Source organism: Colletotrichum siamense (genome assembly GCF_013390195.1).
Source record: "Colletotrichum siamense strain Cg363 chromosome Unknown KSG_Cg363_contig08, whole genome shotgun sequence".
Classification (NCBI taxonomy): Eukaryota; Fungi; Ascomycota; class Sordariomycetes; order Glomerellales; family Glomerellaceae; genus Colletotrichum; species Colletotrichum siamense.
The window spans coordinates 1,784,988-1,811,483 of NW_023501021.1; the positions used below are offsets into that span (position 1 = coordinate 1,784,988).

Here is a 26,496-nt window from a genome sequence, read left to right on the forward strand (position 1 = left end):
CGCAAACTCACTGTCAACACAAACGGCACGCGCCATTCGTGTGTTCGCAGTCAACTGCTGCCAGTGGCTTATTTTGCCCTGTCAGCTTACGGCCGATCCCGAACATAAGTCCGATTTGATGTTATCAGATCAAGCCTACGGCTCCCGCATGGTGGGATTGAAAGTGTTATTGAAGAAAAACACGTACGTGTCTATGTCTGGGCAGATGGCTTATATCCGAAAGGTGGGTTTCTTCCGCAACAGAGGTCGAGTTCTTCTTCTGATGCTCGTGGGTTTCTTCCATTGAGTTTGAATTTCGGTTTTACGACTCGGACGCACAGCTAAACCCAAAAGTCCGTCAATCATTTTAAATTTGTCCGAGTACTGGCACATTCCCACATCAACTACAGATGTCTTTCAATGAGATCAGAGACAACTGTGTATCTTGCCTTCGTCTCCACATGGATCCAGGGAATCTCGCGCCAGCGACTCAAATGCCTTCATAAGACAGAGTCTTCGGCACAAACTTCCAATTTCTAGAGTTTATGAAGGCTTGGATTCGATTTTCTAAATGGCTGGATCTGTCTATCGCTTTCGCAGCTCGACTCTCACAGGAAACTCATCAGCGGGATGCCCACCCCCTCCACCCTTGACGGCTTGGTACATCCTGTCGCCATTGATCGTCCTCACTCCACGCTTAGGATACATCTGATCCCACTCACCATACGCAGGCGTGATGCTGAACTCCCGCACAGTCATTACCAACGCAACCCGCAACTCGAGTAACGCCAATGTCTGCCCGATGCAGTTTCGCGGCCCCCACTCGAACGGCCGCCAGGCTGCTTTGGGGGGATGCAAAGGATCTTCGGGTCCAACGAGCCAACGTTCGGGCATACAGAGTTCGGGGTCCTTCCAGTACTTTGGGTTGTGATGGATGGCGAGCGGAAGAGTCCAGACGTTGCAGCCTTCGGTCGGATGCAGTTTGCCGTCTTCGTCGACGATGTTCAGGTCGGGGCGTCCCTGTCGCAGGGCACCTGCTGGCGGTAGTATCCGCAGTACCTCTTTGATGAAGGCCATGGTGTATGGAAGTTGGTTAAGGAGTTGAGGATCTGCCTGGATCTTGTCCTTGGACTGTGATGGCCTTGAACCAAAAATCTCGTTGTGCTCGGCTATTACTCGAGACAGGACTTCTGGATTTTTGGCGAGGAGGTAATAGGAGTACAGAAGGGTGCTGCTGGTGGTGTCGTGTCCAGCGAGAAGGAAGAGACGCACTTGCGGAGTGATGATCTTTTTGAGAGTCTCGTTGGTGCTGTTGGTATTCTTCTCGCCGGCATCTTTGAGATACTCATCTATAAACAGCGACGCTATAGACTTTGACCTCGTCGAACCAGTCTGAGGCTGGGCCGAGCGCTTCGAAAGATGGTCATCCAACTCGGCATGGATGTATCGGTCAACCTGCTTGCCGTTGTACCACAACACAAACGGTCGTATTGTGAATAGCTTTGTCAACGGATGCAAAGGTTCTGTGAAGGAGGTCCACATAATTTGCTTGCGCAGAGATGTGGCTAGTGGGTGGTCTATCAGTTGATGGCGTAGGCGGGAGTCCCTGGACCGATAGGTGAGCGAGGTGAGTCTCAATCATGACGAGTATGCTCACAATACTACAGAGCCAATGACATCAAATGTCATCCTCAGAGTCAAGTCCTCTAGCTGGAAAACCTCGCTCAAGCCCTCGGAGCACCGATCAAACAATTTCTGCCGAAATACGGCAACCTCGTCTGCGATGGCGGGAGCCAAGGCCATCATATACCCTGGACTGAAGCCCGGGTTAAACAACCGCCGCCATCGCTTCCACTCATCTCCATCCATCGTCAATAGACTTCGGCCGCCGGTAATTTGCTCGAGGGGATTGATGATGTCAGTGCCCTTGGCGAGGGGCAGGCTTTCAAGCTGAGCCGCGGCATCTGCATCGGATATGAACATGACAGTTCCGCTGAACGGCCAGAGACTGATGTAAAAGATGCCCTTCGGATAGTCTTTTGAGATGTACCACATGATGTTGTGGATGATGGAGTCAGACGGCAGCAGTCGCATGACTTTGCCGAGCACTAGAAAGTGGCCCGCGAGGAACGAAAATTTAGGCATTGGCTGTATCGGGATTTAGACATTGTTGAGAAAGTTGGAATTTGACGATATCGTACCAGGTCTGCTCTCTGCATCTTCCATATCTTCTCCCGCGCTGCATATAGCTTTGTGAGGAAGTAGAGGAATCCCGTGATGACGACCGCAAAGACCACTGCCCAGACATGGCTGCCATCCGCAATGATGCGCGGCATCGTGAAAACACAAAAACGAATGAGCACAAACAGCAATCCTGGACCTCTATGCTGTGGACGGACGGTGGATGCGGACGCGGGTGCTTATCATGAACGTCGTCTCCCCCACGATCGGGAAGTACGGGGAAGACGCGGCGGGCCGAGCGGGTTGATGTCTACTGAAAGTTAGACACACCAGGCGGCTGACATCGATTGAAAAGGCTCTGATTGGTTGGTGAAGACGCGAAAGTGGCATGTCTTACCAAAGTACCAGCGAATGAGGGGTTGGTGATTTGAGTTCGTGGGCTTGCTGTCAGCGGCGATCCGTTTTAGGAAAGCGCTTCATGTGTGGCTTATCAAGGTGTCATCTCCTTCAACGGCACTCAAGAGCGCGCTGGAATTTAGTTGCATAGCCATGTTCAAGCTTCACTTCGTCTAGACTCGTCCACGGGTTGTCTCTTTCAACGCTGGCGAAGAGAGATCATTTCGCTTAGCAAGGCCAGTGAAAGTGGCTTTTGCGCCACCAACACAGATAATCATCCCTGGATTGCAGGCGTTTCTTTTTCCTGCCAACACACACACCCTCTTTCGTTTTCCCTTATCACGGCGACGAGTCATCGTTCCATCACTCTTTAACCAGCCACGAGCATTAAAAACACAGCAACTCCACCACAGGCTTCGCAGTCGTGACATCGGAGAATATTTCGTTATCATCAATGACAGGGGCTGTGCGCCAAAGGGATAGCGACTGGCCCATTGTTGACGGAACTTCATCCCGTACATGTACGTATGTCGATCAGTTCCATTCCAACGCTGCGGCTGCGGCACAGCGAAATCCACCTTCCTTCTTGGCTAAAGTGACGTGGGCAGGCAACGTATGCGGTCATTACTTTGCTGCCCACCAAAAACACTTTCGCGACTCCGACGACTCGAAATTGCAAACGTAAAACGACCTCAATCTCAAAGTCTTGTGAACTGCATGCGATTTCGAATGATTTTGTGAAGCATTTCTGAGTCCCTTTAAGCTTTCTTTCCTTCCACAGTTGAACACACAGCCCTTTCCTGCTCTCGACAAGATCGCGAGATGGCGCGGGAGACATCCCCTCTGCTCGAAAATGCGGATCCGATTGAAGCGGAGACTGCACCGGAGACTCCTCTGATATCGGCAAGTGGGGAGGGTGCAGCGAAACACCCACGATACCCGAGTGCGATACTTATCGTTTTCGCCATATGCTTCCTGGCGGATGCTGGGTCCTCGCTTTTGGGTGTTCCCGAAGTCCGAGCTTTCGAAATGGCAGTCTGTAGAGACTACTACATGGAGCACGACCCAACGGTCATCGGGGAGCCTCCCTTGTCTTACGTGGATGAGAGCCTTTGCAAGTTGAGAGAGATCCAGACGAGAATGGCGTATCTTCGGGCCACGAAAGGACTGATCATGACCATCCCAGGTGAAGACAACTGCCTGATGTGCATGAGCCCCTTGACTTTCTGAACAGACCTTAATAATCGAGGGTGATTTCAGGCATTCTTCTAACCTTTCCGTACGGATATCTCTCGGACAGAGTTGGCCGCAAGCTTGTGGTCTTCCTTTCATTGTTCGGTCAGATCCTGGAGATGTTCGCTACTATCGGGATTCGTGAGCAGAGTTGCATCCTTATGGATGCCAGACCCAGTTGACTAAGTAGCTACAGTGTACTTCCACCGTGCCTTCTCGACAAACATGGTCCTTCTGACACCAATCTTCCGCATCATCGGTGGCGGCAATCGCGTCTTGGTCGCCAGTCTCAACTCAATCGTTGTGGATACTGTTCCTCCTAGTATGCGTCCAACGGTTTTCTACGTTACTGGGGCGGGGTTACTCATTACCGAAACTGTGATGATTCCCATTGGTTCTCAGTTGTTGCTGAAAGACTTGTGGCTAGCCTTCAAAGTCGCTATGCCTATACTTCTCGCGTCGTTGGTGCTAGTTGGCGTTCTGCCTGAGACTCATGATCCTAAACATAGTTCTGGTGATGGGGCCGACGATATGTCTGTGGACAGCTCAGATACGGTACGCGGCTGATGTTTGCCCCACGAATCCTGGTTTACTACATGCTGACCTGATCTGATGATAGAACAAACCATTCCTACACATCCTCCTGAGAAGAGGGGCCAACAATGTCAAGAAAGCTGGGCGGGGTCTCATGGGCCTTCCCAAGGGAGCAAAGGTCACACTGTCGATCATCTTCATATCTAAGTTTGCGAGAGAATGCTCGAGCCTGTTCGTTCAATACGCATCCAAGGTATTAAACTGGCCCATCGCCAACGCGGGATATGTCATATCAGTCAAGAGCTTCATCTCCCTCATGCTACTTATCTTACTCGCCGGAATGTCAACAGCTGCCAGTCGCCGGGGCGAAGCCGCAACCTTGCTCCTGAACAGGCGAGTGGTCATCTTAAGCCTGGCGATGCTAGCGTTGGGAGCGTTACTGGTCGGTCTCAGCAGAGATGCGGCGACTCTCGTCGTGGGTTAGTCCTAATTCCTCCCATCATCGTAATGTGGTACGGATTTCTAAAATTCATCTTCGTTCAGGTTCGGTATTCGAATCTACAGGGTACGGAATCGGCCAGGCTCTCCAAGGCACATTGGCTTCCTTCGCAAACCCTTCATCCACGGGTGAGCTCTTCGCCGGGGCTGCACTGATCGAGCTACTCGCCGGGCTATCGGGTACTTTTGCATTCGCTGGCCTATTTGACCTGGGTCTCCAGTCCAGGTTTCCCAGAGGAGTTGGATTACCCTACTTCGTGGCAGCAGTAAGTATCGAATGACAAATCAGGCCTTCTTCCAGCGATTTCTGACAAGCTATCTCTAGATACTTTACGCTATAGCTGTCATTGAGTCACTGTCCCTGTAATCGATTCATTGGCGGGAGACCGACATCAAGGACTCAACATGTATCGATGGTTTTGTTCTGCGCATCTTATGGGGTTTTCTAGAGCCGAGCTTGCTAGGAAAAGGAAAACCAGGCATGGTTGGACAGAGTCAGTAAGGAATACAAGGATCTAGATCATTGAGACATTAAGTGGATGGCAGTAAAGACAACATAAACATTGCGACATCTCGTAACCTTATCCCGCGGAAAGGGCCCTTCAGTTACTGTTACTATCCCAGCTCGGCATAGAAAATAATGGTTCATCTCAATGTCGATGAATTACGTGATCGAGGAGGGGAAGAGGGGTTGTGCATCAGAGTTCGACTAGAGCGCGGTTTCGCTAAGCTAAAATCAAGGTTGGAATTCAAGCCATCCTTTCCACGTTGATCATGTCGGCAATTGCGCGTCTTCGTAATCGCCCGAAATGTCCGTGTCACCTGTCTACTAGGTAGTTGACAACCTATAGTTCTTTCCATCCCACTTCTAGATTGAAGAAGTGAGCAGTCGTGACCCATCCGAACACTCGGCAGCCCGCCCATATTGTTTAGTCCTCAACTCACACACAACCATGTTTTGGTCCTCTCTACTCATCGCAGCAGTGGCACTCTCTGCGGTTTTGGCCGCAGACCTTGCCCCAGGCCCCTTGACGCAACATGTCAATATTTTCACGGGAACAGCACAGAATGACGACCCTGGCAACGTGTTTGCCGGCGCAGCCACGCCTTTCGGTATGGCAAAGGTTACCGTCCAAGTAGCCGGCTATGCTCCAGCGGGATATGTGTCTGTCTCAACTGAACTGACCCGAGGCGTATCGCCGTTGCACGATTCCGGCACTGGTAGCTCTGCGGGCAGCTATGGCAACTTTTGCATCATGCCTGTCGTTTGCAACGAATTTCTGGATTGTCCAAGACTCGAGCAGCCACGGTCTCAGAGGAGAGTGGGCGACGGTAACAACGATACGGGGTTTCCTGGATATTTCAGCACCCCGCTTGCCAATGGTGTGCGGATCGAGCTCGCATCAACTCAGGCGGCATCTCTGGAGCGGTACACCTTTCCAGAGGGGTCAACACCGACTTTGGTTCTGGATTGGACCGACGACTCGCAACACTCATTCTTGTATGGAGAGATGCATGCTGATTGGAAATCACAGCGTTTGACAATGAACGGGACGTACCGGAGCAGCTTCGGGCCCAGCCAATTCACATATACTGCCTTCCAATGTGTTGATCTGTCCGTTGCTGGTACTATTACGGACCATGCATTCTTCGGAGGCAATGCGAATGGAATGGATGCCGTACGTGCCGACTTGGACCAGTGGGTTCTACCTCCCATAGCACAGCGTCTCGGCAGACCGGACTTCGAACAGCCAACACAGGCTGGGGCTATCGTCCGCTTCAAGCCTCCGTCGGACCAGAAAGGTCCCATCATTGTTCGTCGCGGTGTTTCGTACACTTCAACAGAGGTTGCATGCAAGAATATGAAGCGAGAGCTACCAGATACCGACTTCAACAAGGTTGTAGCAGCGAGTAACGCAATGTGGGAGGACAAGCTGGGCCGCATAGTCTTGTCCGACGACACAACCGATCCCATCAGAAAGTTGTTCTACACCTCCTTTTACCGGACGTTCGTCTCGCCTAATAATGCCACCGGCAACGCGCCTCCGCCATATACTGACACTTCGCATCCTTATTTCGATGGGCTGTACTGCTCTTGGGACACGTACAGAACTTTGTTTCCCCTAATGGCACTGACATCTCCAAGAGAGATGGCCCAGATCGTCGATACCTACATCGACGGATATCGCAGGGAAGGATGGTTGCCCGAATGCAGAGCCAATAACGTCAAGGGGTATGTTCAGGGAGGCAACAATGGCGTTCCCATTGTAGCGGACTTCATCGTCAAATACGCGGATCAAGCGGACAAATTAGGACTTAAGATGGACGACTTCTGGAAAGCGCTGAAGCATGATGTTGATGAAGCGCCACCAAACTGGGACTATGAGGGCCGCCGCATAGAGACCTACAACAAGATGGGCTACATTGCTTACGACTACTTGGACACGACCTCCGTGGGTCAAAGATCACGAGAAGCAAGTCGTGGGCTCGAGTATGCGTTTGGGGACTTTGCCGTTGGTATGGCAGCACGCGCGCTAAAGCAGCCTGCCTCAGTTTCAGATCCGTACTTCAAGCGTAGTCTGTCGTATCACAACAACTTCAACCCCAATCTCCAGTCGGACGGCTTTTCCAACTTCGTGGCCCGAAGGTTTGAGAACGGCACCTTTGCTCCGTCGAATCCGACCGACTGTTCCCCGCGCGATAGCAACTCAACGCGTCCCTGCAGCACGCAGGCTACCAATACGTTCGGCATCTACGAAAGTTCCAGTTGGGAATACAGTCTTTACGCACCTCACGACGTGAAGGGGCTTGTCGAACTCTTGGGGGGCAACAAAACTTTCGAAGACCGCTTACACCACTTCTTCGATGCGGGTTATTATCTTCCCGGCAACGAACCAAGCTTCCAGACACCGTCGCTCTTCCACCATATCGGGAAACCTGCAGAATCAGTCCAGCAGGTTCGACGTATTGTCTACGACAATTTCAACCTGACCCGCGGGGGCTTACCTGGGAACGATGACAACGCGGCTATGGCCAGTCTTTTAACATGGTATCTGCTGGGATTCTATCCCGTTCCTGCATCCGGGGAGATGTTGGTACTTTCGCCCTTCATGCCTGGTTATGTCGTGAAGAACGAACTTATGGGAACTGTCAACGTGAAGGTCACAGGGTTCGACCCGGCTAGTCTAGCACGCATCATACCTTCAGGCGCCCGAGCCTATGTCGATACTGTCAAGCTTGATGGTGTGGCTAAGGGTAGATGCCGCATCGACTTCAAGCAGTTTTTCGCTGCCAAGGATGTTGAGTTTGTGATGGTGGATACGAAGAAGGATGGATGCGATGGCCAAGAGCCTAGCAGCCTCAGTACTGGTGGCTTTCCCCTTTGAGGTCCTAGTGAGGAAATTGAGAAAATAGATTGACAGATGGTTGTTGTCATGACAACCGCCGAACACGAAAATGGTACATGTAGGTGTACCGACTAACAAATACAACACAAAATGAGCCAATATTTGCGTGTGCCAAGTAAAACCATGAACCCATGAACAGAACTCGACAAAGAAGCGCGCGAAACATACTTCTTAACCCTCTTACTTAAACTGCGAGTAATTTCCCTGTATAAGTTAACCAAGAAAAATCTATTCTGCACCAATTTCTCCAGCTTATCGTTCCATGGGCCGGTTATGTGTGTAATACTGCCGAGGCGCCGCACCATTCGCATCCGGAATCGAAGATTGCTGGAGAGCCCTCTGCACATCATCAAGATCATCTTCGGTCAACAAACCGACCGAACCCAGATCAGGGATCTGATTAAATAGTAGATCATGATGTTCTGACCAAGAGAACACGTCGGGATGACTGCGGGCATAGTCCGAGTAGTCTGGCATTGACGCAGACGAAAGACTGCCGCTGGGGAAGACAGAAGATGCGCTGGCATTTATCATCTCTAGTGACTCGCCTTCGCTCGGCGTCACTACCCCCGTGTTTGCCATTTCTCCAGCAACGGGCGCTTTCTCCTCGGCCCAGGCCTTTGCAATAGCCTCTAAGCCTTCTCCCAGAATATGGCGAAGGAAGTTATCGACATCATCGACGTTGGTTTCATTCAACGTGACAACAGCACCGCTTTCTGCCAGAGTCCGTCGCAAGATCTCGGGTCCGCGGACTGTCACATACTCTTGATATGCCAAGGCACTGTCGGAGAGGCTTGGGTCGATGTATGCTGAAGATGGCCGGGGGGCGTCTGGGAAAAGGATTCTAAAGATTGCATGCCACTGTTCATCTTCTGGAAGCTGTCTGTTTGCTCGTCTGTTCAGTTCTTGTTGTTGCATGAGACTGACTCCCTCGGGCTCTGGCCATGTTCCCCTCTCGCAGTTCCTCCGGATGACATGCTGATCTCTAATTTTCTCGTCTGTGAATACTTCGTTGCAGAATGAGCAGTATATCGGTAGGTAGTGCCGTCTTTTTAGGTGTTGTTTGACGTCACGGATCCTGCTTAGCTTTCTGCCACAACAACTTCCGTACGCCCGACGGTCCTTCTTGAAGTACGGACAGGCCAGGGTCTTATTGTCCGCATCGTCTTCGTTGCTTTTCTTTCGCTTGCGGTCTCCGTTCTGCTCAGCCTCGTCATCGTCGTCATCACCGTTGTCATCGGGAGGGCCCCCTCGACCAGGCTGTTTTCGAGGTCGTTTGTTTGGCCGTCCGCCACTCAGCGGGCCGGATGATGCTGCGGTCCCATTGCCTGAACCAGGAGTTCTCTCCGTCCAAGCACGAAAGTGTCGTAGGATGATGCGCAAAACCACAGGCGCAATGCTGGAGAGAACTGAATTGCGTGTTCCCCCTGGTGGCTCGTCTAGGACCTCGGCCGCCCACGCACGTGCAGACTCTGTCGTTTCTGTCACTGAGCCATAAGTCCATTCTGACTCTTCCATGGATTGGCCACTCGGTGATGGAAGGCGCAAATGAGTTCGCTCGCCGGCGGATCCGATGGGGAGGTTCTGTCCCCGACCCCGAGATTGCGGCGGCATGGGGTTTGATACATCCCTCGTCCCGGTATGCGCTTTTGTAGTGACTGAGTGTGAGACGTCAGCCTTCTTAGGACGGGTTGCTAGATCTGTGGTCTCAAGTCCAAGACGCGCCCCAGCCTCTGCTTTGCGGTCGCGGCTAAGGTCAATCCTTGAAAGGGACCCTTGTGTGTCGCTAGACCCCGGTTCTGCCGCGAGAGATTCATCTTTGTCATGCAGTAAAGTACTCGTTTTCAATAGCTCGACAACATCTCGATGAACCGGCTCTGTAGTGTCTTCGCGAGTTGGCGAGGGATCAATCAAAATCTTGTTCAGTGCGTTCTTAATAGGGACACTGTCACGCAGCTCAGCTCTAGAGATATGTTAGTGAGTCCGCACTCCAGCTATCGAATTCAATACGCACCGGAGATAGGTTTCTGCCTGTAACTGAAGGGGCGAAATGATTGAATCCACAGCATTCTGCAAGAATGATGGGTCTCGCGAGTCAAGTTCAATTATATCGCCATTCTTTTCCGCTCTGAATTGCTGGTGAATACAAGCCTTGACAGCGTTCTCAAAAGACTCTCCAAATTGGTTGCGGATTCTCTGGGATTCAAACAGCTCCTTGGCTGTGATTAAATCCAGAGACTCAGGGTCGACTTCATTATTGCCCACTATTTCCTCATCGCTTGCCCCTTCACAGCGTATTTCGGAGACAGTCTTCCCGAATGCAAGTTCAATCAAGCAAAGGCCGAGTTTTGCAAGGATGGGCTCGGGAGAAAGGATGGACCAGACCGATGATTTCGATGCCTGTGCCCCGTTGGCTGTAATGGAGGATCCAAAACATCGGCGGAAAAGTAATGGTCGCCCTGACCGATGCGAAATCGTGTCAGTCGCAATTGCCCAGTTATCCCAGGTCCACGAGTCGTCAATCCAAGGGGTGAGCGATAGCTGAATCACAGAAAAGCTCAGCTGTACGGCCAGCTCTATCCGCCGTTTCCAGTCGAGATCAGCGCGCTGTAAACGCATCCACCCTTGTAATGGCAGAATCGGCCTTGTTTCCTGCTCTACTAGCAATGCTTCGAATGAGCAGGCCTTGTCTTCCATGGAGCCACCTTCCTTGGGTTGCATGATGACCTTAAGTGGCTTTGCGTTGTCCCCCGTATTCAATTGCTCGATAGCAGGGTTTGTCGTGAAGGCAGGACATCGAACATAGATGATATGGGGTTCATGACAGCGGCAATTGTATTTGTCATTGAGCAGGTTGAAGGTGGTTGCTGCCCTCCGTGACGCAGTGTTGAGGGACTGGCAAAAGTGAGTCGCATACGGCGCATGAAATGCGTGGGATAGTAAAGTCTGCCCGTGCAATGTTCGGGAGGCTAGGATCCGATTTGTGTCGGAAAGATCTCCCAGCTGTATCTGGAGCCGTGTTCTGGCATTCGCATTTTGCCCCGTTCCAAGATCGAAGAACTTTCCGCGGATCTTGTCTAATACCTCCTACACAACAGTGAGCGAATGGAGCGATAAAATTATTTCGACTGCATTCATCGAAGCAGTTCACAGAAAAGACTCATACCTTTCCTCTACCAGCATTCACAAGATCAACCTTAAGTGATTGGAGCTGCCTGGTCAGACTTTCCAAGTCGTCCAGTATTTGCGATGTAGTCGTCACATCGAGCCCTGCCTCGGAGTATTGTATCCGGGTACTATCGTTATGCAATGTAGACAAGACCAATAGACGCTGTAATCTTTCTGAGGTCTGATGGAACACAGTTTTCTCGGTAGCGACACCCCGCTTCAGTCCGCTCGATTCACGATCAGGCTCTGCGATTTTGTAGTTCTCGACAGCCTCGGTGACACTGGGGAATATTTCCCAAACCCCGCCGATGGCGTTCTGGCACGACATGTCGACGGGCCAGCAGAGAAACAAATTGAGAAACGAAGTCGCAAGATCGCATCCGTCATCAGACGTGGGATATTCAGGGCTAAAAATGAGAAGCAGATGGCTCAAGCACTCGTCATTTTCTGAGAACACCACCTTTTCTCGTTGAGAAAGCTTTGAGATGAGTGGGATGGACCACGTCTAGAGAAGAGAGGATGACTCGGTGTAGGAAAAGTACCATACATACCCGGGGCTTGTCATCCACTCAATGTGCGGGGCAAAAGTGCACTTCTCGCCTTGTTAATGGTTCTGCTGACTGCCCGCAATGCTTCTGCATGCTTATCAAGTTATCACCAGGAATTCATTGGTCACCAATGCCAAGATTGGTCAGACGACCTGTGCCACACCCTCCCATTCATCGCCCTGCTCTCCGACAACTCACATGAGGTTTGGGGGGCGACGCGGGGGCTGTGGCCGGCTCATCGACAAACGAGGGCTTTCTCAGTTATCATACCAAATTTATCTTTTGTGACCATCTGACAGCCGCGAAGATTTCTCCCTGTCGAGAATTAGGAAACTGCGACATTCTTTGTCCATCTAATTCCTCGTAGATCTCATTGCCCTCCTCGTTGTTCACTGTCCAAGCATGTGGTAAACATGCCTACAACAACGGTCACAGAGATCAAGGCCCAGAGGAAACATATGGCCCGCACTTTCAGATCAAGAGGTCCTATAGCCGCCAAATTTGAAGACTGCCAGCAATTATTTGCGCAGGTATCGGATGCTCTTCAAAACACTCAAATCCATCATCTCGTCGATAGGTGTTGGCGCAGATTGAACATCTGGGACGATGACAGCGGCGCGTCCTCCCGGAATCTTGATTATGCTTTGAAAAGCTCGCCATTGCTCCGCAAGCAAGTAATCAATCTCCTGCGTGAGCTACGTCAAACGCTTGAAATAATCCGGGGTAAGTCAAGGCATTGGAATTCTCACATACCTGTACTTCTTCTGACAGACCTTCTAACAATATGAAAGTGATCGTGGCTGAGCCGCTCGAGGTACCGAAACCCGAAAAAACATCGGAACTTGTCTCGCCTAGGCCACCAGACAGCTACAACACAGCAGTCTTGCCTGTTGAAGCCTTCCAAGATGGCCTTGAAGCTGATTCGAACTTTGGCCTTGGCCCAAGGCTTCAAGAGGCCCTTGACATCATCCATAGTCTGGTGCATCTCCTACCCACTCTTCGAAACCCTTTTGAGGAATCAGTGCCCTCAGACGCAACACTTTACAGTTTTGAATACTGTTCCCTCGATTCCTACAGAGAAGAAGCTCAAGAGCTATTCCCGCGTGCCGATCTCAGTCTCCTAGAGCGTTTGGTTCAAGCCCAGTGGCTTACTAGACGTACTCTTCCGAGCGCACGCGATATCCCAGCGATAACGATAGACCCAAGCAACGCGGCTTCTACTTCAAGAGCTCTGGTGCGTCGCGAGGTTTGGCCTTCACGCCGGAAGACACCAATAGTCCATGATGTGAATGACAACGAGTCCGATAAAGCAACTTCTACGGTACGCTCACATGTCGATACCGTAATGTCGCGAACCGCAAGAGTGGCGGGCAACTCCGTCACGTCATTCGAATGGTCGTCGCAGTCTCAGCCAATACGTCGTTCATCCGTACCAAGCCCCCCAGTTGATCTTGAGAAGCTCGGTGCTGATCATTTCGATTGCCCTTATTGCCATTGCGCACTACCACTCGCCGTTGGGGTCGGCATGACCCACAGTGATTGGGAAACACACTTCTACCAGGACGTGAAGCCTTATATCTGCACATTCGGCGGGTGTCATGCCTCAAGCGTCTCGTTTGCGTCACGGCAGGAATGGTTTCGTCACGAACTAGACTTTCACCGCAGAGTGCCACTTTGGAAGTGTGGGTTCTGCAAAACGGAGTTTGGCGATGCAAATGCGTTCCAGAATCACTTGCAGACAACCCACGTCAACTTACGCCTACCACAGAAGCTTGACACGCTAATACGTGCCTGTCAACGGTTTTCACACCACATCTCTACCTCTTTGGAATGTGCCTTTTGCCGCGGAATCTGCAGAAGCCTCGACGAACTTGAAACCCATCTTGGGAACCACATGGAGGCCTTCGCAATTGCGATTGCCCATGAGTACAAGCCTTCGGTCGATACTTACGCAGAAGACAAGGAGAATCGTGAAATGATGATCATGGAGTTTGTCTCAGATCAGGCTTTGGAAGGCAAGGGCTATAATCTTGAGATTCAACCCCTTTCGGTTGCCGAAGGTGCAGATTCTATCGACGCCAACCACTTGATCCAGGTCGCCGACTCCATAACTGATGATGAAGGTCGGGGACAAGGGCCCAGAAGCACAGGCGGAAATTGGAAAATCAACAAATTTCTGGAAACCGCCAAGACCAATACCGTCAAGCACAATCTTCCTGCACAGTATGAGAACTTCGCAGGCAGAGACGAGGATCTCAGTCGCATCCATGATTCGTTATCCTCACAGAGCCGGGTGTGCGTTCTTACCGGTGTCTCGGGTATTGGAAAAACTGCCACGGCGGTGGAGTATGCTTATCGCCTGGGTGTCGAGTACTCATATGTCTTTTGGGTCGAGGCTGAATCCCCGGGACTACTTGCGGACAAGTATGCTTCGATAGCTGACGCTCTCAACCCGGGCCGCGACAGCTCTCAGGACGATGACAATCTAATTTTCCGCGTGAGGGAGACCCTATCGGTTCTGGACAAAGACTGGTTGTTGATCTTTGACAACGTCGTTGCTTGGACCGATATCAGCCCCTACGTCGCGAAGGCCTTGACCTCTAGTCGAGGTTCTGTGCTTATCACTACTCGAGAAAATCCTCTTCAATCCGCTCCAATATGGCTCCATCAACGCCGGTTTCAATTAGGCCCCTTGTCAACCGAACATGGACGCGAGTTCCTTCTCACGTCAATCCATCCTCGCATGCGCAAAGAGGATCTCGAAAACGACGAAGATTATGCTCTTGCAGCGAAGACTGTCAACATACTGGGAGGTCTCCCCTTAGCAATCAGCATGGTCGTTGGATATGTCAAAGAGTCTCGTTGCACTCTGAGCGATTTTCTTGAGATGTGGGAAGAGAAGGAGTTGAGAAGCAGAAAGCCAAACACCACGAGTATGGCCAGCGTGTACATCGACACCGTCGACTCACTGTGGGATATCGGCATTCGTGAGGTTCCAAGTAACAGTCGAAAGTTACTCAACATTCTCGCCTTTTTGAACCCTGACCGGATACCCAAGAGCCTGCTTGTTGACAATCACGAGGAAGATTATCTTGATTTGCTGCATGCTTCCGAATCACTGAGGTCAGTTCGTCTCTGAGAAACTTTGATAGTGAAAGTAATACGCTGATCTTAATACTTTTAGCTACAATCGAATGATCACCAAGCTGAAGAGTCGAAGGCTTATCACTATCAAAGAGGCACCTGGTGCAGAGACTGAATACACGATTCATCGACTACTGAAGCAGAAGATCATGGGCGATATGGATGACTACAGCATCGCTGACGCCTTCCGTATGACATTCCGTCTCATACGTAAACGGTTTCCCCGGGCAAACCCCCAGCAGGTTCCAAATCCGACGAACTGGACAACCTGTCAGGAGTACATGCCCCACATTGACAGCTGCCATCAGGTCTTTGCGAAGGAGCGGAAGCGAATACAGCGTCTCTCGGCCGTAAATTCCCTCGAGGTAGCTGAGCTCTTCTACGACGCTGGTTTTCACATCTGGTCAAGACGTGGCACGCTCTATGACGGACTGGAACTTCTGGAGACAGCAATCAGTCTGCTCGACGAGATCAACTACGACCGTGACTCGAAACTACGTGCAGATATCAACTGCATCCTCGGTCTTTTGTTGCTCGAGTTGAGTTGTGAAGATCGCCTCAAAGGCACCGACCGTCTGTTGGAAGCCCGCCGCATCCGCAAGGTCATCTATGAGCAGAACCCTGAGGATCACGACACCGATGTGCTGCGCATGAATGCCAACTCCGACTACGCTCTCTGCCTCTTGAACTATCATAGGTTTGACGAGGCTGGTGATGAAATGGTCAAATGTTTCGAACGTTACCAAGTCTGGGGACCACCGGATGAGAATCCATTTGAGAATTCGAAATACTATGGCAACTACAGCATTGTACTTATGTTCCAGGGAAAGATGGAAGAGGCTATTGGATCAGTGCGCAAGTGCCTCGATCTTACTGAGCGATTCTCCGGGAAAAAGGCTCAATGGTACCGCCGATTGTTCCTATTGGCAAGTATCTATCTCCAGAAGGGCGAGCTTCAAACGGCGCTCGAATATCACCTTGAGATTCTCAAGGCTAGGTTGGAGATCGATGGCAAACACGACGCCAACTTCATCCTCAGTCTTTATGCGGTTGCGTCAATGTATCATCACTTGGACAAAGTGGATGACGCCATGTAAGTGCCATATCCCATACGTAATCTGTCAATTGGAAGTTGCCAGAAAGCTAACTTCGTCCTCCAAAATCTTTTAGCACTTACATGGAACAATGCGTCGAATGTGCGAGAGATTCGAAATGGTCGATCGTAGGTCTCGCCAGAGCAGAATATCATCTCGCAACGCTCTACGAGATACGAGGAGTCGAGGAAAAAGAGGCAAAGGCCTTGAAGGCTAAGTCAACAGAGGTACTGGAACAAAACAGACGTTTTGCGGAACAGTGCGTGCAGGACTCAGGCGACGATCTTATGATATTTGATGATCTTCAACCCACGTTGCTAGGGCGCTACACAGGGACAGCGCTTCTCAAGCAGTTACAGACCCGTCTTCATCGCCACCAATAGGCGACATAGTACGCGGCGTGTTGACTGAAACGGATGGGATGAATGCAGCCGGAACTCTCGATTCTAGAATGATTTTGTCGATTGAGACTCCTTGAGAATTTCGTTTCTTGTGTCTGTCTCTCTTTCGTCTATATTTAGCGTCAGATTCTTGCTCCCACCTGCTATTGTTTTTGCACTGCTTCAGAACGCCTATTCCTAGTTAAAGTTATTAAATGAGAACTCTATCATGTCTAGTACGTTGAAATCTATCTCCGATTTTTACCTGCACCGTTCGATATGTTTTCAGTTCGACCAACATATCAAAACAAGGCACGCTGATTCTATGTTCTTGGTGATAATTTTTACAGCATCCGCTGATGGATATCATGTCATATCCAGTTGATATGATCTTTGGGGAGGGGTTCATCGGGGCCAACATCACTCTTCCACCCATTGAGATCCCCGAAAGAGAAACCTGCAAGAAAGCCCTCCGCTGTTTGGCTCGGACTGGGAGTGCGGAGCTTGTCTTGTGGCAAGTAAATCCAACCAACTACTGGCAATGGCGCCAGGGTCGAAACAAACGCAGTTGAGCACTCTGTTGTGAGGCAGTAAAGGTGGTGGGTAAACGCTCGCAGGGGGGCAAGCTGAACGTTCACCGCAACGTATCTGGAAGTCTGGGGTTCTACGCGCGCGGCCTGAAAGAGCGGTGCGTTGTGAGCTACCGTTCTCATTCAAGGCGCAGATCTAAAGACCCGGGCGTCAAGGATTGGGCATGTCTTACAAAAACGGCGGGTGTCATGCAGCCATTGAGCCCTCGCTAAAGCAGACTTTCGTCCTCTTGTCATAATGGGCAACTAGGTCTTTCTCGGCAGCAAAATTGGCGTCGTCGGGCTCCGCCCCGTAGTGAGTCTTCCACGGCTGAGACAGGTGCTTCGAGCTCTCTGTGGCAGCGATAGCCCAAGCTGGCAGAGGCAGGGGCTTTTTGCTGGATGCCGCCGAGGACTGCGACGAGTTGCCGCTGATCTGTTCCGCGAGTTCTTGCATCGTGAATGATCACGAGAAACGTAAGAAGCGTGAAAAAGCCAATTCGAACGAATAACAATGTTCGTCGAGGTCAGCAGGCATTTTCTTCCGTGAATGTGCAAAAGATATAAGAAGGAGCCTGACCGCCTTGGGGTTCAAGGGGTACGGGCCTAGGCTGGGCCGATCGGTATGGTGCTGCATGCCACGTGTTACTGAAGTATCGCTAAGTACCGCTAAGTGCCATTTTTTCCTGCAAGGGAAACATCTGCGCACCACCATGCCTTCGTGCCTTCTAAGACATGGGTTCGTCTGATAGGATAAATTGTCCTGAAGTTCTCGTGTTCACATTTGACGCATTTGGCTTACATTACCCAGTTTTCATTCCATCGTTGAATCACGCTACTGCAAGATGGCTTGCGGAACTGTCGATGCGGAGCTTGACTATCTCCAACGGCTACCACTGTACCAACAAGAGAAACCATTCCAACTTTTCGTTCCAATCCACGAACGTGACCAGGATGCGCGCTCCACAAATCTTGAATTCGAGAAGAGAACGCAAACATTCGTTGATATCCGAGACCAGGTCAACGACTTCTCACTGGACTCGCATGGATTCCAAGTAGAGACCTCTCCAAGCAGGCTCAATGCACAGTCCTTCGGAGACCAGAGCTTGATCAAGAACGAATATTTGCCGGAAGTTGAGAATCTCCTGAAATTGGTAGGAAATTCTAACGATAGGGTTTTCATCTTTGATTGGAGGGTGAGCTTCTAGTCTCGCGCTGTTGGCCTCGATTTTCACTGACGCGATAAACCCGCCCAAGTTGCGCGATGCCGGGGCACCACGAGAGAGGGAGGACAATGAGTTGGACATGAACGACTTGGCTACGTGGCTACGACCCTCGCCAACGGTCCATGTAGGTGAGTGCCACGATGCATTCATGATCGCGATCATTCGGTCTCCAGCAAGCTAACATCTTTCTTCCAGACCAGAGCGCATCAGGGGTTCTTCACCGGGTGCTACTTCACTTGCCAGATGATGCACCATTTCTATTGCAAGGCAGAGTGAGGCTAATCAAGTAAGCCCTCGTTATCGTCCTTGACGCCACCAACGTCCTGCGATGCTGATGGGATGGATCAATATAGTGTGTGGCGGCCGATCGGAAACTCCGTCCAAGATTATCCGCTGGCATGCTGTGACTCCGCGTCAGTTCTCGACGAGGATCTGATTGAGTGCGATCACGTCCGGAGAAAGTTCAAAGGCTCTAATCTCTATGCGCACCATCGCGATGGGCAGAGATGGTACTACCTCAGCGAACAACGACCGGATGAGGTGTTGTTGATCAAGATGTTCGATTCCGACCCAAGCGTTAGTGCCCAACGTAAGTCTTAATCTCTCAATCAAAGGCTAGCATACTAAATCAGGCTCTAGGGTGCCCACATGCCTCGTTTCGTCACCCTCTGGCATCGGCAGAAGCAAAGCCTCGACGGAGCATCGAAGTCCGAGCCTTGGTATTCAGTCAGATCCACGATTCAGACCAGCCGGCAACCACTGTTACGGGAGATTGACGGAGAATTCCGTGCCGGGCTTTGCCGTACACACGGTGATTCCTACTCCATCACCACGTTGTAGACCTCTCACGCATCTGGTCCTAATACTACATGGGGGATTGAGAATGCTAAAGCACTTCTGATTTCACATGACGGTGGTCTGGCGACACAGCAGCCTTGGAACAACAGGACTATCGGCACAATTAAAGAACCTAAGAGCCTGTCCGCAATACCAGCATCTGGTTATGGTTTTGTTCCGTCGATCACAGGTGCGATTTCCTGATACTCCCGGTCTTCTCAGGCACAATCGCTGCCAGAAGCATAATTATTGACCGGATGGCCTTCATCTTCGACCTTGTATGGATCATGCACCAAGGACAGAGCAAATTACCGATATCGGCGGCTCCTGCATATGCGTTGTCTGACACCTGCATCAATTGCCAGAAATCGTGCTTGCGGAAAGCGCACAACTGTGCTCTGGACAGGAACACGGTCAGTCTCAACGGAATGGATCTACATTCTCATTGGGCAACCTCGCCTTAGCTTGATCGATTGAAATGTATCCTCAGGTACCTCCTCTGAATTTAGCCGGGGCCTGGAAGCCGCCATTTCAACTCGTTATGCCTGGTTCAGCCCAATTAATAGTATTGCTCACGTGAGGTGATTGTCGCACCGATGGTCAAGAATTGATACGTTCAGTTGCTATCTCCCAGAATGCCTCGACCAGGTTGGTTCTTGGCTCATCATTTCAACACATCGCCAAGCTAACTGAGCTCTATTGGCATTTTCCAGGTACATTTCCCCTCATTTCTACTTCGCCTGTCGATGTGTCCCACTTCAATAACAGGATATTCGGCCTAAATACATTCATGGTTCTTGATCTTCTTACTATCCATGATATCGATGTCGATTCGTCCGTCATAAGCTCTTCCTTCCCGCCTTGCCCTCAGAGTATCCTTCCGAACTTCGACCACCCTCTGCTCTATTCTCCTCGTCAGCCACCACGTCCAAAGGTTGGTAGCCAACGCAACCAACGTGATCGCAAACCCGATGAAGAAGCTGTTCCTGTAGCGATTGTACGCCCACTTCGACTGGAAGAATTGCGGCCCTATCGCCGCACCAAGCTGCGCAACACTGCTTTGCAGACCGATCGCAAAGCTTGCACCTGTCGAGCCGGCCATGATTGACGTTCGCCACGACCAATACGGCACATAATAAGAGCTTGAGAAGAATTGTGACAGTATACACGCAGCGTAGAGCCCTGCTTTACCGGAGACAGAAAAGAACAAAATAAAGCAGACAATTGTTCCGAGGACGGTGCAAATACACATCAGCGGTCGTGGCGCCCATGCACGAGATGTGATCAGGACGCAGATCAACATGGCCAAAATGCCAGCAGCCGCGGGTGGAATATTGAGAAGCAAACTGTTTGGCAACTTGGCGAACCCCAGGCTGGCTATGATCGTTGGTAGATACCAGCTCAATGCATATGTAGCGAGGTTCATGAGCGTCTGGTCCAGCAGGAACGCCCAAGTTGTCGGTGCTTTGAAGGCTATCCATGCCTCCCTCGTATCCCAGCTCTTGTCTGCTGTTGCAGGGGCACTAGAAGGGAGTCTAGCCTCGAGAAACTGTTGTTCGCGTGGAGTGAGCCACGAATTGCTTCTCGGGCTTTTCGGGAAATCTGGAAGCACCCAGAAAATGACGCCTGCAAACAAGACGGTGGCGACGCCCTCCAGAATGAAGGCCCATCTCCAGCCACTCAGGTTTTGCATCCCATTCATGAAGCTTGCCCCATAGCAAACAAGACTTCCCACAATGTTTGAGAGGTTGGAGATGGCGAAGTACCACAGCAGGGGCCGACCAACTTCATCCGTACGGTACCAATAGCTGAGAGTCGTGATAACTCCCGGGAACATGCCAGCTTCGAACATGCCTACGAGAAACCGCAGAGCTAGTATCTGTGACTTGGTGTGCACTGCGCCGCAGCAAGCCGTGACTATGCCCCACGTGAGAAATATGCGGGATTCCCAGGCGTGAGGCGTCATGTACTTGAGGAGGAGGTTGCTCGGCAATTCGAAGATGATGTAGGGAATCTGTTAGATCCATATTAGCCGAGGATTCATGCCCGAGGTTTGGGAACTGACTCCTTGAATGGTAGCAACCCAATTGTAGTCATCGGGTGTCATGTTCAGCTCCGAAATTATGTTGGAATCCAAACCAGCCTGCATGGTTTTGATGATGCTGATGTTTCCGAAGTCGATATTCTTGACCATGAACATGATGCCTATGAGGACGCTATGGACAGTGAGCTACCTGCCCATCCTGGCAGTTACATGCCACCCAATACCAAAGGCGTACAAGAATCTTCTGTCAACTTTGTTCATAATATCGTTTTCTTCGTCGGCGGTGAATGTCGCAAGAAACGCTGCTCGAGCTTCCGGGTCTTTTCGGAGATCCCGAGAGACATCTTCGAGACTGGCGAGATCTGCATGTGTTATGGGCACCGTCTTTCCAATTTCCAAGATTGATTCGTCAGCGTAAGGGTCCATGTCGAAGTTGGAACTGGAGCGATCATTCTCTGCACTGGTGTTGCCTTTGGCGACTGCCGTGTTGGCCATTTTGAACGTCGTAGTCACCAGAATTTGGCCAAAGGAGAGACCTTCTCGGCCCTACATCAGTCTTATAGCAGGTTATACGTTGAAATAAAGGCCATCCTGGTAGCATACAATTTGACTGTGAGCTAATTTCGTGCTGCAGGCCTATGATCGCGCTTTCGGGACATCTTTTCTACGCCAAGCTTGAAGCGAGCACGTTTGGCTTATCTTCCTACTACTAACAATATTTTGGGCTCGTATGAAGCACACATCAAAATTCATAAGCTAGAAGCCTGAATACCTAGCTGCGGTCTCAAGAGCTATTGTCCGAGTGCTATCTCCGCGACAACATGAGGCGCCCACCCAGAAATCTTGCGAATTCGCAGTAACAATGACGTTATGAGGAGACATGCATGAAGGATATCAACACCATCGCATATGTCGGGGAGATCCCGCGGCAATAACAGAACTTTTCGAGGACAACATAGTCCGAGATCGGTCGCAGGCCGATATGCGCGAAAAGCATGGTGTTTTGCGCCAGTTCGGCGTATTCTTCAACGTTGATCATATCAGATTTGTCGGACAGTCCAAGTAGCCAATGAGAACGGCATTCATGCGTGTCCAGGTGATGGAAACCCATGCTTATCAGTACCGTGTCATATGGGATTCGATGGCGTGCCAGTAACGTCAGCGATGCTTCTCAAGACGTGCTTCTACTCATGGACGAACGACGCCAGGGCCGACAGTTGCATCTGGCTTGTCTGAGACCATATCTTGGACTTCAAACAAGATGTACAAGCTCCACTAACCTAATTCACAAGAAGCATTGCCAAAAAGAAGCATCAACTCATCCATTGCTTGACCATTTTCTACAGATTTCTATCGACTCTTCAAGGCCGACAGTAAACGGCCATGTCCACTGCTGAAAAGAAGAGACTTCGGCTAGCCGCCTTCATCTACTCCGGAGCTCAAACACAAATATGGCGGCACCCGGACATACACGCGCATGAGAGCCTCGATGTCGAATATTACATCTCTTACGCACAGCTTGCAGAAAGCGCCAAGTTTGATACTTTGTTCCTTGCCGATGGTGCATCTTTCCCGACCGGAGATCTCGCGAAGCATCTATGGAGTATAAGCGGCTTTGAGCCTGCCACTTTGTTCTCCGCAATCGCAGCAAGGACGAAGCACATTGGCCTTGTCTATACAGCGAGCGTCAGCGACAATGAGCCGACCCACGTCGCAAGACAGCTTGCTAGCCTTGACCATATAAGTCATGGAAGAGCAGGGTGGAACGTCGTTACTACTCCAGGACCGGGTTCTGCGAATCTAGGCATTCCCGCCGAAGAAACGAAAGACAGTGCTGCGAAGTACAACCGCGCAAGATCATTTTTGACTGCTGTCCAAACGCTCTGGGACAGCTTCGAAGATGACGCCCTCATCAGAAATAAAAAGACGGGCATCTACGTCGATCTGAATAAGGTTCATTGGCCTAATATTGACGATGGACTGTATAGAATCAACCAGCCCTTGAAGGTTGAGCGTCCGATTCAGGGTCACCCGGTTATCGCGCAAGCTGGAACATCTGCTGAAGGAATAGCTTTCGGTGGCTCCACAGCCGACTTGATTTACTGCGCCAACTATTCCATCTCTGATGGGCAGAAGACATATCGCGCTCTCAAGGATGCAGCCAAAGCCGCTGGAAGAAATCCAGATCATCTAGTCATTCTCACTGGCGTGGCCGTCATTTGGGGAGCAACACAAGAAGAGGCGGAGAAGAAGTTGCAAGAAGTAACTTCGCTATGGCCTATCGAAGTTGCCGTCAAAAATCTTGGAATCGACTTTGGAGACATCGATATTGACTCGCCTTTCCCAGAGTCGTGGTCGGCGACATTTTCACAGGGTCGTTCGGCGGCGATCGCATCATTCGCGAAGGCCAATAATCTCACGATACGACAGACAGCGGAGCGATGTTCCATTGGACTAGGACATCGGCCGTTGGTTGGAACGACGCAGTCTATCGCTGATGACCTTCAGACATGGCTAGAGCAAGATGCGACTGATGGCTTTGCAGTCATTCAGCCGCGTCTGATTGACGGGTTGAGGGAGTTTTCCGAACATGTCATCCCTGAGTTGGTGAAGCGGGGTCTTTTCAGGGAAGAATATGAGGGTAGAACATTGCGAGAGAACTTGGGGGCACCCCGACCAGTGAACAGACATGTTGAAAATAACGAATAGTAATTTGAATGGAATTTGAAAACGCAGGTGAACGAAAGATAGCGTCATTGTTTTGCTCAAATTGAAATGAGATTTTGAATTCAAGTGAGATTGAATTTTGTAACCAAGTGGGTTACGGGCATGTCGATTCATACATGTTGATTGAACGCATCTTTCTCTCGTGCAATCTTGAATTATACTTATTCTAGTATATACACCATATGTCCTATTCAACATCTTCATTTACTTACATGCCACATCAGAGCTTGAACAACCTGCCACCTTCGTTGGAGGTGATGCTAGGTCTTGCTGTCACAGAGAGACCGCTTAGCTTGCCCTCATCCCTCCACTTGCCAATATAGTCCAAGAAGGAGACAGTGCCTTCAGCCCAAACAACACCTCGTGCTTGCTTCTTCTTCTCCTCAGGATCCTCTGAAGCTGCCTGTCCGTGTCCGTTAAAGTATCCTGGCGTGCATCCAGAAAGGGAGGAGAAGAAGGGTGCTCGCTTGGCAATCTCTTGACTGTGCTGCTCCTCTGCCTCTTTAGTCACTTCCACGATAGCCCTCTTGCCGAAACCCACACGACGCTCGGCTTCGGATATCATATATGTGACATGCCGAGCAATGAGTCCCAACATGAACACATTGTTTCCTGTAATAGTGCCTTGTGCTGTGCCAGAGAAGAAGAGATTGGGAAATTCGTTGGTAGCGTATCCGTGGAGGGTGGCAGGCCCATTGCGTCGCCATTTATCATCCATAGAGATCCCGTTGCGTCCCAGAACTTGGACGCCTACTCTTCCAGCCGGGCTACCTCCCGTGCGGCCACCAGCGACGGAATAGCCGGTGCTGAAAATAATAACGTCAACTGGGTACTCCTTATCTCCAACCACGATGCTCGTCTCGGTGGCATGAGAAGGTCCCTTCCCATCCGTGTCGACGAGATGAACATTCGGTTTGTTAAAGGATTGCAAATATTCGTCGCTGAATGTCGGACGCTTGCACCACGAGGGGTACCAGGGCTTCAAATTCTCAGCAGTCGCCTTGTTCTTCACAATGCTGCTAACGCGAGAGCGTACGGCCTCCATGTGTGGCAGATCTAGGGCATGAAACCAAGTGGCTCGCCGCTCTTCATCTTCCGGTGTTGGGTTCACAATCCCATGGGCCGGGGACCCCATCACCGCAGAATAAGCAGGCATATCAGTCCAGCCATCGTTGACGAGATTCGGCTGACCGGGCAGCACAGCATTGGTCATGTGCCGGTTCAAGTTGATCTGTCGCTCGAACTGCCAACCCTTCTTGTTTGCGATGGTAGCTTTGAAAGTGTCGGGGTCCGTCGTTTGCTGGCCTCGTTGCTTGACGTAGGCCGGCGTTCGTTGAATGACATAAAGCTCCTTGGCGTACTTCGCCAGCGCGGGAACTGCTCCTATGGCCGTTGCCGCGGTACCGACAATTGCAACCTTCTTGTCTTGCAGGTTGATAAGTGACTGGTCTTCCTGAGATCCACCCGTGACAGCGTAATTCCATCTGGATGTGTGGAATATGTCGCCCTTGAATGACAAAAGGCCAGGAATCTTGGGTACTTGTGGCTTGGTGAGAACGCCGGCAGCCAGGTAGACATATTGCGCTTGAACTTTGTGCTGAATGGTGTCTGAACCTGGACCTCTTCTCTCGGAAAGATTGATGTTCCAAAGCTCCTTGTCGTCATCCCAATCCAGGCTCTGCACGTCGGACCGGAAAAGAGTCTTGTCGTCTAGTTTCCATCGAGAAGCAATGCGCTCAGCATGTTGACGAATTTCGGCAGCTGGCGCATATTTCTTCGATGGGATGTAGCCGGTCTCCTCCAGCAAAGGTAGATAGCAGTAGCTCTCGAGATCGCAGTGAAGTCCAGGATAACGATGCCAATACCAAGTACCACCGAAGCCACCAGCGGCATCGACCAGTCGGATCTCGTCTACAGTTGCAACACCGGATTCGATAAGGCGCACAGCATAGACCAATCCTCCAAAGCCTGCACCAAGGACGAAGAATCGAATGACTTTCTCCTTGGAAATAGGCGATGGCTTTGCGTTTAGAGCTGCGTGGTCTGCCCAAGGATCATCGAGGAGTGAATGAAGTCGGTCCTCCGGAGCTTCATTGAGGGGAAGAAACTGAGCAGCGCCTTCAGGCCTCAAACGTTTCTTGGCCTCATCAGCGTACTTTTTGCGAACTTCTTCGAGCCTCTGAGGGTCAACAGAAGAGATGGGATCTTGTGATAAAGTGGACGTCATTTTAGACACCTGTAGCTGTAGTGCTTTGTTCGACAATGCTTAATGAGGAACTCGATTGATAACGAGTAAGTTTGCCTCTATCGACAATGAGGATAATCGAAATCATCTAATTCGTTTTTGAAAGTTGCGCTGCTGAAGAATGCGACACATTATCGACCGTTGATGCTGACGCAGCATCGTTGTTGGTGTTGATAAGGCATGCCGCACGCAATCACAAGGCACCTAATACGCCATCGTTACTCGAGCACACAAACTGCAAGCGGTCGCACGAACACCGTCGGAGCAACTCCGATGTCGCTATATC

At 50.8% G+C, this 26,496-nt stretch overlaps 9 protein-coding genes across 9 annotated transcripts; 5 read left to right on the top strand and 4 right to left on the bottom strand.

The window, feature by feature from the left end:
• Positions 1 to 564: 564 nt before the first annotated feature.
• Positions 565 to 2,315, bottom strand: aflN-1 (Cytochrome P450 monooxygenase aflN; the record flags this gene model as incomplete). The annotated part of the gene is made up of 3 exons (XM_036643927.1): positions 565 to 1,585; positions 1,637 to 2,127; positions 2,181 to 2,315. 3 exons carry the CDS (start codon positions 2,313 to 2,315, stop codon positions 565 to 567), a joined length of 1,647 nt encoding a protein of 548 aa, XP_036490718.1.
• Positions 2,316 to 3,585: 1,270 nt separating this feature from the next.
• Positions 3,586 to 5,188, top strand: atnC-1 (MFS efflux pump atnC; the record flags this gene model as incomplete). Its single annotated transcript, XM_036643928.1, has 6 exons — positions 3,586 to 3,742; positions 3,817 to 3,930; positions 3,986 to 4,344; positions 4,409 to 4,802; positions 4,867 to 5,087; positions 5,147 to 5,188. 6 exons carry the CDS (start codon positions 3,586 to 3,588, stop codon positions 5,186 to 5,188), a joined length of 1,287 nt encoding a protein of 428 aa, XP_036490719.1.
• A 586-nt stretch (positions 5,189 to 5,774) lies between these two features.
• CGCS363_v012080 (putative secreted glycosidase) lies at positions 5,775 to 8,207 on the top strand (the record flags this gene model as incomplete). Its single annotated transcript, XM_036643929.1, has 1 exon — positions 5,775 to 8,207. One exon carries the CDS (start codon positions 5,775 to 5,777, stop codon positions 8,205 to 8,207), a length of 2,433 nt encoding a protein of 810 aa, XP_036491008.1.
• Positions 8,208 to 8,480: 273 nt separating this feature from the next.
• On the bottom strand, positions 8,481 to 11,724 carry CGCS363_v012081 (uncharacterized protein; the record flags this gene model as incomplete). The annotated part of the gene is made up of 3 exons (XM_036643930.1): positions 8,481 to 10,191; positions 10,243 to 11,315; positions 11,395 to 11,724. 3 exons carry the CDS (start codon positions 11,722 to 11,724, stop codon positions 8,481 to 8,483), a joined length of 3,114 nt encoding a protein of 1,037 aa, XP_036491007.1.
• A 2,114-nt stretch (positions 11,725 to 13,838) lies between these two features.
• On the top strand, positions 13,839 to 16,565 carry gutR (Transcription activator GutR; the record flags this gene model as incomplete). Its single annotated transcript, XM_036643931.1, has 3 exons — positions 13,839 to 15,067; positions 15,129 to 16,181; positions 16,259 to 16,565. The coding sequence occupies 3 exons, from the start codon at positions 13,839 to 13,841 to the stop codon at positions 16,563 to 16,565; spliced, it is 2,589 nt and encodes an 862-aa protein (XP_036491064.1).
• Positions 16,566 to 17,976: 1,411 nt separating this feature from the next.
• On the top strand, positions 17,977 to 19,197 carry aclN-0 (Aspirochlorine biosynthesis protein N; the record flags this gene model as incomplete). The annotated part of the gene is made up of 5 exons (XM_036643932.1): positions 17,977 to 18,327; positions 18,389 to 18,485; positions 18,553 to 18,643; positions 18,711 to 18,933; positions 18,997 to 19,197. 5 exons carry the CDS (start codon positions 17,977 to 17,979, stop codon positions 19,195 to 19,197), a joined length of 963 nt encoding a protein of 320 aa, XP_036491063.1.
• A 775-nt stretch (positions 19,198 to 19,972) lies between these two features.
• prlL-8 (MFS transporter prlL) lies at positions 19,973 to 21,733 on the bottom strand (the record flags this gene model as incomplete). The annotated part of the gene is made up of 3 exons (XM_036643933.1): positions 19,973 to 21,208; positions 21,260 to 21,410; positions 21,474 to 21,733. The coding sequence occupies 3 exons, from the start codon at positions 21,731 to 21,733 to the stop codon at positions 19,973 to 19,975; spliced, it is 1,647 nt and encodes a 548-aa protein (XP_036491066.1).
• Positions 21,734 to 22,621: 888 nt separating this feature from the next.
• On the top strand, positions 22,622 to 23,947 carry yxeK (putative monooxygenase YxeK; the record flags this gene model as incomplete). The annotated part of the gene is made up of 1 exon (XM_036643934.1): positions 22,622 to 23,947. One exon carries the CDS (start codon positions 22,622 to 22,624, stop codon positions 23,945 to 23,947), a length of 1,326 nt encoding a protein of 441 aa, XP_036491065.1.
• Positions 23,948 to 24,185: 238 nt separating this feature from the next.
• Positions 24,186 to 26,192, bottom strand: ausC-1 (FAD-binding monooxygenase ausC; the record flags this gene model as incomplete). The annotated part of the gene is made up of 1 exon (XM_036643935.1): positions 24,186 to 26,192. One exon carries the CDS (start codon positions 26,190 to 26,192, stop codon positions 24,186 to 24,188), a length of 2,007 nt encoding a protein of 668 aa, XP_036491068.1.
• Positions 26,193 to 26,496: the final 304 nt, after the last annotated feature.